This window comes from Arvicola amphibius, chromosome 6 (genome assembly GCF_903992535.2).
Source record: "Arvicola amphibius chromosome 6, mArvAmp1.2, whole genome shotgun sequence".
NCBI classification, from domain to species: domain Eukaryota; kingdom Metazoa; phylum Chordata; class Mammalia; order Rodentia; family Cricetidae; genus Arvicola; species Arvicola amphibius.
The window spans coordinates 123,197,667-123,208,141 of NC_052052.2; the positions used below are offsets into that span (position 1 = coordinate 123,197,667).

The following is a 10,475-nucleotide window of genomic DNA, read 5'->3' on the forward strand; positions in this document are numbered from 1 at the left end:
AAGAAATCCCACACTAGCTCAGAATTGAGTATAATAGAGGTTGTTTATTTAGGGCTAGACTCACAGATCACAATCCTCTGCTGGAACGGGGAACAGCAACCGCATCCCACAGCAGCAAAAGAGGCTGGACTTGTGCTTTACATTGGCATATATAGTATAAGAGGCCATGCCCAAGTGGGCAGGTAACTTTAAGGATACTGGCTGTAGGAATTCCTACAGCAAATACTGGTACCATTTTGGGACTCCTATCTTCTCAAACTGTGATATAAATATATCATTCCTTCATATATAGCATAGCTTCAACTATTTTGTTATAGCCACGAAAAATGAATATACACATATTGTATTATTTCAATCTCTGTGTATGCATGCATGCATGTATACACACATCATTCTGATGCCTTTAATTCATATCTAAACACCACAGTATTCCTTCCAGCCTTTTTCCCATAACGTTCAGTCCCCAAAAAACACACAGAGGCTTATCTTAATTATAAACTGGTTGTCCTACTGGCTCAGGCTTATTATTAATTAGCTCAATTAAGCAATCTAAATTAACCCATAATTCTTATCTTAGCCATGTGGCTTGGTACCTTACTCAATGAGGCATTCTCATCTTGCTTCCTCTGCATCTGGGTCATGCCTGCAGACTGAGCCTTTCCTCTTCCCAGAATTCTCCTAGTCTGGTCACCCCACCTAAACTTTCTTCCTGGTTACTGGTCAATCCACATTTTATTAAACCAATACAAGTGACAAAGCTTTACAGGGTACAACAGCATTACCCCATAACAGGAGCCAGTAGTCAGATTTGTCCACACTGTCTTTCGAGACAGACTCTTTCACTTTTTACTGGAACTTACCAATTTGGCTAGGCAGGTGGCCAGCAAATCCTGAGGAGTCACTGAACACTGGGATTATGAACATACTGTGCTACATTTAACATTGTAACTGGGTGCTTGGAATTGAAATCAAATCCTCATGCTTGCATGGCATGCACTTTAATGATCAAGCTATCCCCTAGCCTCTTGTTCTCTTTTTAAAACATGATTTGATTTCATTTTAACATATGTGTATGGGTGTGTCTATGTGTGTCTGTGTGTGAGTATGTGCACATGAGTGCAAGTTTCTTCACAGGCCAGAAAAAAGACATCTATTCTTTGGAGTTGTAGTTATAGGCAACTATGAACTGCCCCAAGTGGATGCTAAGGTCCTCTGCAAGGGCACTATGCATACTTAGTCACTGAGTCATCTATCCAGTCTCACTTACTATCTTTTAAAAATGATTTTTACTTTATTTTCTATGATACATTTATAGGAAGCCACAAAAATGATAGCACAGAGATATTCTGTGTACTCCTTACCCAATGACATATCTTTACAACTACAGTACAATATTGTCTTAGGGTTTCTATTACTCTGAAAAGACACCATGACCAAGGCAACTCTTATAAAGGAAATATTTAATTGGGGTGGCTTACAACTTATTTAGAGGTTTAGTCCATTATCATCATGGTGGGTCATGGTAGCATGCAGGCAGGCATGGTGGTAGAGAAGGGACTGAGAGTTCTACCTCTTGATCTGCAGGCACCAGAAGATGTTGTGTGACACACGTTGCATGGCTTGAGTATAGGAGACCTCAAAGCCCTCCTCCATAGTGACTCACCCACCCCTACTCCAACAAAACCACACCTCCTAATAGTGCCACTGCCTATGAGTTTATAGGGGTCAATTAGATTCAAACTACGATAGCATTTTTGAAAGAAATCTTAATTATTGATTGTATATGGCTCTGATTTCTCATATTTAGTAGTTTTTTATTGCATGCTGGTATTTGCATAACAAACTGTACAGGGACTAGATGATGTTATCACAAAATCTGGAGTTTTCTGTGTGTCGATCAGCTAAGGGGCTTCATTTTCTGCCTAATTCCTGTCTTCTACCCTTATACCAACATCCCTTCACTTACCGACCACAATAAGCATGTATAAAGTCCCAACATGGAAACCCTTTGCCTAGAGAAGGATGTGAATAATCTTTAATGTTGATTTTGAATCTAATTTTGTTTATATTCCTGGTTTTCCCTCAAGAGCTTTTCTTTCTCTTGTGCTAAAATTATTAAACTATTGACCATCTTTTCAGTCACAATAAAAAGCTGAATTAATTAGAATAAAATAGTTTGAAATAAAAGAAAAGGACACAAGAATTAACAACTGAAGCAGGGTGTAGTGTGCACATCTGGGATAATTCTATCACTCCAGATGTAGAACAGTACTGTTGTGAGTTTCAAGAAAGCCTTTACTACAGAGTGAGACTCAGCCCCAAAAGTTTACTAAAGAGAAACAATTTATTTGATGAAGGTGCCTTTATATCCATGGTGAGGTAGTAAGGTAGGGTAAGAAAAGCAGAGAGAAAGCAGAAGTTGGGGATTTGAAAGGCAAGTATCAGTGTAGACTTCCTATAAATACCTAGCGATAAATGATGCAAGAAATCTGTGCTGTTTTAAACTGTGGAATCTGCATAAGCCACAAAGAGGCTAAAATTATGTACAGTCATTTGGGAAAATAAAGTTCAAAGAGCTAATGGGTGCTTGACATCAAATGCTCTGAATTGGTACAATGAACGGACTATGTGTGATCTCTTCTTCCCTTTCACTAGAACTACCATGAAAACAGTTAGATTACATGGCAATAAAAGAGAATGTGTTTCAATATTATTGAATTTGTGGAAATAATGATTGGCAAAGACTTTGTTCTTCTTCTGAGATAGTCTATGGTGTCAAATTGTAATACATTAAGTCACATTGTCACCGCAATGCTTAATATTACATTATTTCACCCAAAAGAGATTGCTATAGCCACAATATTCTCATAGATTATAAACTTGAATATACTTGTAATGAGTTATGGGTAAGAATAGGCCAAGGGTGAAGAAAAGGGTTGGAACAAATGGGAAAAAAGTAAAGAAAATGCTGAATTTTCTATCCTGGCTAACTTTCCTCAACTTTTATTGAGCTTCTGACCTATGAGAACCTCATCTTCATTTCTCAGAAGTACTCATTATCTCAGACAGGAAATTCTGAAGACCATCAACCTCTCTAGATACTTCTTCTGCTTTCCATTTCTGATCTGAGATGTGACAGCATTATCTAAAAAAATAAAGCTGTGTAAGATCTAGCTCTCTAGGAGTAATATCTCAAAGTATCCTTATGTGAAGACAATAGGATTCTACACATTGAAGACTCTACCACAAATCTCCTACAGCAAAGCAGTAGGATACCAAATTAATACACAAAGATCATCAGCTACTAATCATAATTGGTAAACACGCTAAGAAAGACATTGGTATCTAGTTTCGTTTTTCTACATGTAGTCATCCATCTACAGTAACCTAAAAGTAAAAACAAACCAATTTCTTGAAATAAATATAACCAAGGATGTGAAAGGCTTACACAATGAACTTTAAGACACTGAAAAAACAGATAGAAGAAGATAGCACGAGAAAGACCTCCTTTGTTCATGAATTCATAGAAAAAAACAATGTAAAAATGGCCAACCTAGAAAAAAACAATTTTAACACAATCACCATCAAAATTGTAATGGAATTCATCTTAGAAATTGAAAAAAAATTAACCTTAAATTTCATATGGAAATACAAAGACCAAAACCAGTGAAATCAGTACTGAATAATAAAAGAGATACTAGAGGAACCATTAACCCAGATTTCAAGTTATACTACAGAGTTATGGTAATAAGAACAGCATGGTACTAGCATAAAAAAATACATGTTGATCAGTGAAATAAAATTAAAGACCCACACATAAACCCACACACCTACAGTCACATGATTCTTGATGAAAAAAGCTGACAATACAAATGGAAAAAAGTGGATACCTTCAACCATGATGCTGATCAAACTGGATCAAACTGGATAAGTACATGGAGAAAAATGAAACTAAATACTCTTCTCCAAGCATACATAACTAAACAACAAGTAAATCAACATAAGACCTGCCCCTGACCTGAATATCATGGGAGGAATCAACCACTTTCTGATCGGACTTCAGATTTGCTCCACTTGTTGAAACTCATGTCTGTACGTGTTGTCAGGATCAAGAACTTGTGACTAGACAGGTCCTAGTTTCTAGGGGATCAACTTCATTACTCTGCTAAGTGTGCATAACATGAAATAAACTGCTAATGACTTATCATGGTACCCATACAGTAGCGCATTTCTCCAGCCTCATTAGAGGAGCTGCTATTTAACAAGTAGATGGAGACAAACATAGAAGCTCACCGCTGGTCAAAGTGCAATAAGAGGAGACAGCAGAATGCTCAGCCCTAAATGGGACTTCTGTATCACACTTCATCTGCTCAAGGCTCTGAGGTCATCGCAGAAGAGAGGTTGAAATAGTTTAAGAATCAAAAGAAATGGTGTTTTCTGTATCCAGCTAAACAGTTCTACATTGAACTCATGGCGGTTCAGACAGCATGCAGAAATGGAGTGAGGCCAGACAAAATTCCCACCAGGGGAGGGAGGCAGGAACTAAGTCCCATCTCTAGCTAAGATCTGCTGCCAATTGATAGCTTCTGGAAGAGGAGAGTCAGTGCTCTGTAAGGGCGCAGCCCCTTGGGAGTTGGCCACCCTCCTGTGAGGCCACACATCCAGGAATAGCAGAAGGGCAGTGCAAATTGGACTTGATGGGTTTAAATGAGGTGAGAGAACACAGCTGAGTGGATTGGGAAGGGGGATGGGTGTGGAGGATTTGGGGAGAAGACAAATATGATCAAAATCCATTGTGTGAAATTCTCAAAAGAAAGTAAAAATAAGAAAATACATGAAAGGAACTGATATCTTGTGTCTCTTCAGAAATTCTATGACCCTCAGGTCTCCTTTGAAAATCCGATGAGAATATAGAGTTTTATTATTTCTATGATATAGACTCCTTGATAATTGGATCTGTTCTCCTACATTGATCATATAGGCGTGCTCTTCTCAAACCTGGCTACTCTTCACTAATTTGTCTTTTTTTTATCTTCGTAGTTTATTAGATTTTTTTCTTCAAATTTGTTAAAAGCTTAGTTTTTGTTTTTCACAATTACAAGCATGTCTTCTAAATATATCTATCTAAAATAAAATTGAAGTGAACCTACATACGACATACACACTGAGGCAGGAGGATCTTGAGCTTTATAATATACTGAGGACTATGGAACAAACTCTGTCTCAAAAAAAACCAAAAATGAAAATAAAAAGAAAAATAACAGTAATCAAATGAGCTTAGAGACGTCGTTGAATAATAGTTTGCAAGTGTCAATAAATCCCTGTTGGGAACAAAATTCATACAAAGACATTTTATTCTGGTTGAATTAAATAATATTTTTCAGATAGATTTTAAATAAAACAATTTAATGGGCCACAGAATATCCTCTGCTAATAGTAACTTAATCTAGGGAAAGTGAACCCATGAAAGAAAAGCTATTCTGAGTATACTGGATATAAATATGTTTTCAATTATTTTCTTACATGAAATAGATCATGTAAAGTTAATAAGCAATTTGAAAAGATCAGCCAACTAGCCCTCTCTTTTCTGATGTGCAAATCAAAGGTGTGACAACATGATTTTAGATGACATCTTAGGGAACATGAAATGAGTTTGCTTCTTTCTGATGTAAGTGTCTAAATGACGGACAGATATGGTGACACACCCCTCCAAATCCATGTGGTGACCCACCCCTGTAAATTCATGTGGTGACACACCCCTGCAAATCCATGTGGTGACACACAGCTGTAAATTCATGTGGTGACACACCCCTATAAATCCATGTGGTGACACACCCCTGTAAATCCATGTGGTGACACACCCCTGTAATCTCAACACTTGGCACACTGAGGCAGGAGGATCTTGAGCTTTATAACATACTGAGGACTATGGAACAAACTCTGTCTCAAAAGAAAACAAAAAAGAAAAATGAAAAGAAAAATAACAGTAATCAAATGAGCTTAGAGACGTCATTGAATAATAGTTTGCAAGTGTCAAAAAATCCCTGTTGGGAACAAAATTCAGTTTTTAGTTGTTAAAATTTTGTTGCTGTTGTTGTTCCCATCATCGCTGCTGTCAGTTACAAAGTGAAGGATTTGGTCCCTGGAGAGCGGCTCCTCCTGAACCACACAGCCATGAAAGAGTGCCCTCCCTTCACAGCTCTCCTCCTGTCTCCCATTGGACCAGGAGTTTGCTGAGCCCCTGGTGAATCATATAAAGGAAGCCTCTATGTTGGGATTTTTGCCAGAGGCCAAAACCAGTATTTGGCTGGAAATGTATTTTTCCTCATTCTTGTAAAACCAATCAGAAAATATCTCTTTAAAAAATAGTGATTGGCTCACCGAAGTGTAAAGGACAAGACTCAGGTACCACACTTTCTGGGCATCACCTGTGCATCCTGCTCACCTTCCACTGCACTCTGACTGGAGACCTCGGGTCGCCCAGCAAGATGAACTAGAACTTCAGTTCTCCTCACTTGAACAAGTAGATGACTATGTTGCAAACAGAAGTGGCATTGTGTTTGTGCCTTTCAAATTACTACTGTTTGAATACCAGATGTTTTGGAAGTCAAAATGAATTTTTGTGTCTCTCATGCTAAAATTGGAGGTAAGTAGAATATATAAGAAATTACTAAATAAACTCACTTTACAATTTGAACATTAGGAGACATTTGTGATCTCAGTGGGGACCATGCCCTCCAGAGCAGGTCAGCTTTTCCTTCTGTTGGCTGCTGAAGTAGAACTGGGCTCTCAGGAAGCAAGCTAAGCGAGAGGAGCAAATAAACCCAGGCTTTTGCCTTCAGGGCTCAGCTTTTCTAAAGAGTAAATTTTATGTAAACTTTTCCACTATTAATTGTGTTGGGGGAAAGAATCCCATTGTGTGTGTGTGTGTGTGTGTGTGTGTGTGTGTGTGTGTGTGTGTATATATATATATATAGAGAGAGAGAGATAAATATATTTGAAAGACACTCTCAAAGAATATGAGGCAATTTAGGAAAGCATAAAATAACAAGATATCATAAGGAAGGAAATGTGAACAAGATTGAGGAGAGCCTGGGATACAAGAGACCACAACTCAAAAAATAACAAAAACTTTGCTGAGGTACTGAGAAAATGGCTCAGCAGATAAAAGCCTTATCACACAGGTTTGAGGACCTGAGTTCAAAATGACAGGAACCACATTAGGCTGAACACAGGGTGCACAGGGTTCTGCTCAGAACCCCAGTGCTGCTAGCAAAATGAGAGACAGAGGGGAGAACAGGATCAATCTGGAGGGTCAGCTAGCTTGTCATGTGCTGCATGAACAACAGGAGAGAAATTCTGTCTCATCCAAGGTGCCCTCTGACCGTCATATATGTGCTGTAGCATGCATGTGCAAAAATTAGCACTCACCAGCAAGCACACAAACACACACAGAGAAAAATACATTGAAAGATTATTTTGTATCTTATTTTCATGAACACCTAGCAGATGATGGGAACTAAATGTTTTACAATAAGTGAGGAAAAATCAGTACCCATAGCTAATATTTTAAAAACTATGGACAAAATTGTAAAAAACATATTCTCATATTGGTAAAATAAATTTGAAAACTTAGTTTTTATGGAAATTTCTTTGGGATACATACTCTTTAGAGGTTGTAGTTGCTATATCACTACTTCCAAGATATTTAGGATTCTCACCCACCTCCACCATAATATCCCAGCTCTCTGACACCTGTGGTCAGCACCTGTGCTCCTATGGAGCAGGTACTGCCAACTGTTTAACCAAAAGATAACATCCATAGTTAGAATCTGGATCTTTGCCCCGTGGGGTTGAAGCTGAATGCGAGGATTGTAACATAACCACTTGCACGCTGACGTATTTAGAAAGGAACACTGTAGAAGCTCCAAGCGACCCCCTTTGAGCACTTCCGTCCCTCTGTCAGTGTGGATGCTCTGAGGTCACTCCTCCGTTCCCTCTCAGGGTTAGGCTGAGTGGGCTGCACCTGTGACTCTCAACAGGACAGAACATGCATCTGTGTCCTCACCTTACAGATGAGGACCCTAAGATCAGAGCACAGGACGCGGTGAAACTGGTTCCAGAAGGCAGATGGGCCGGGCCCGCCAGCCTCACGGTCACAGCAGTGCCAGTGCCATGTGGATTCTGTGACACAGCATTGGAGGACGAGTCTCCTGACACTGTGTCTGAAAACTCACGAGGAGGATGCCGTAATTAATGTCTGCACTTATTTAGAGAATGGCAGGGATAGTGGGGAAATGAGGTTTACATAATTCTAACAAATGCCTGCAAACAGACACTCACTGACTCTGGGAAGAAATTTAAGTGAATTTAAACAACAGGAGCAATGTTTCTGTCCCCCCAACAGCACAAACCCAGGTAGAAAGATCCCAGAACAACCGTCCACAGGACAGGCAAGCACAGAGGAGAAGCTCTATGACAGTAGAAATGGACTCAGTGCTGCAAACCTGAAATCACTGTGTTAAAAACTGTTAGCAATCCATGAACACCTGTGAAAGGTTTGACAGACACTTAGCCTTTTATCAACACGGTTTTCACACTACCAGGATCAGTTTGTAAACGCACAGGCATCATCAATTCATATCTAATTAGCGTGGTCAATAAACATGTTCACCGGCTTACTAACCCTTTGTGTTCCAGGGACCCAGAGACTGCACCGTTTACCATGACTCTGGGGAATGAGAGCATCTCAGGGGAGTTCATTCTCCTAGGGTTCTCAGATCGGCCATGGCTGGAGCTGCCACTCTTTGTGGTGTTTCTGGTGTCCTATATCCTGACCATCTTCGGGAATATGACGATAATTCTTGTGTCCTGCCTGGATTCCAAACTCCACACCCCCATGTACTTTTTCCTCACTAACCTGTCCCTGCTGGACCTGTGTTACACCACGAGCACAGTCCCCCAGATGCTCGTCAACATCTGCAGCTCCCGGAAGGTGATCAGCTATGGAGGCTGCGTGGTCCAGCTTTTCATTTTCCTGGCCTTGGGTTGCACTGAATGCTTTCTCCTGGGCGTCATGTCCTTCGACAGGTTTGTAGCCATCTGTCGGCCTCTCTATTATGCAATCATCATGCACCAAAGGCGCTGCCTGCAGCTGGCGGCTGTGTGTTGGATCAGTGGCTTCAGCAACTCAGTATTGCAATCCACGTGGACCCTTCAGATGCCACGGTGTGGTCACAAGAAAGTGGATCATTTTCTCTGTGAGATCCCTGCCCTGCTCAAGTTGTCCTGTGTGGATACCACAACAATTGAAGCTGAACTATTTTTTGTTAGTATTGTGTTCCTTATAATACCCGTGACTCTTATACTCATATCATATACTTTTATTGTGCAAGCAGTGTTGAGGATCAGGTCAGCTGAAGGTCGGCGAAAGGCATTTGGGACATGTGGCTCCCACCTAATTGTGGTGGTGCTGTTTTATGGTACTGCCATCTACATGTATCTACAGCCACCATCCCCTGCCTCCAAGGACAGAGGGAAAATGGTGTCCCTCTTTTATGGGATCATCACACCCATGCTGAACCCCCTGATCTACACACTTAGGAACAAAGAGGTAAAGGGAGCATTTAAGAGGTTGATGACAAGGGTCTTCTTGGTCACAAAATAAGGAGTAGGCATACTAGAGTCCTATGAACATAACCTTTTACAACCTGATAAATTATACTGTTCTGTTCCCTGTTGAACTATCATGATGATCCTCCTCAAATACCACCTTGTTGTCTGGAACCTGTATTAGTGTTCTGCTTCCTAGATATATCCATCTCACATGTGCTGAGAATGACCATTTTTTTAAAACAACAACAACAACAAAAAAAAACTTTGTGTTGATTCTTTCTGGATTTCACATGATGCATCTCGATCCCATTCATCGCACTGTCCCTTTATATTGGTCCTCTGTCTTCTCCCCTCTACCCCTGCAACCTCCTTCCCACAATAGAATAAAATATAAAAGAAAAACAAAAAGTAAAAACAAACAAGTCTCAGCCTGGAAGCTGTGGTGTGAAGCAGTGAGATGCACACTTTGTTTTTTTAGTCAAGTCCAAACATCTTCACTTCTAAATGTTGATTGTAATGAGCCATTGGTTTGTCTCGAGGCCTCTGACCTCTACTGCAGTATCAACTCGGGCCCTCACTGGAACTCCTCTTGCACATCCTTTTCTTCCTTTGGGAGACCTGCTCCTGCCCTTCACTGGCTTCACACACAGAGTAGTGGGCCCTGAATCTCACCTGGCTTGCACACTAGAGCTGACACTGTTACCCAGGGCAGGGAGGGGACAGTGCAGGTGAGGGAACCTGATGGCATAAGAGCAGGAGAATTTACACCCTCCACACCTACCATGTGGTGGCATCATTGAGGCCCTCCCACCTCCCTTACCCCCTGTGGCAGGATAGAAAGCTGGTCTCTCCAGCAGCTG

At 40.4% G+C, this 10,475-nt stretch overlaps 1 protein-coding gene across 1 annotated transcript; it reads left to right on the plus strand.

Annotated features, from left to right (window-relative positions):
• Window positions 1–8,725: 8,725 nt before the first annotated feature.
• LOC119817349 (olfactory receptor 2B2-like) lies at window positions 8,726–9,667 on the plus strand. Its single transcript, XM_038334545.1, has one exon. The coding sequence runs from the start codon at window positions 8,726–8,728 to the stop codon at window positions 9,665–9,667; it is 942 nt and encodes a 313-aa protein (XP_038190473.1).
• Window positions 9,668–10,475: the final 808 nt, after the last annotated feature.

Excerpts from the sequence above, each read along its gene's own strand:
- LOC119817349 (XM_038334545.1), top strand. The coding sequence starts at position 8,726 with ATGACTCTGGGGAATGAGAGCATCTCAGGGGAGTTCATTCTCCTAGGG.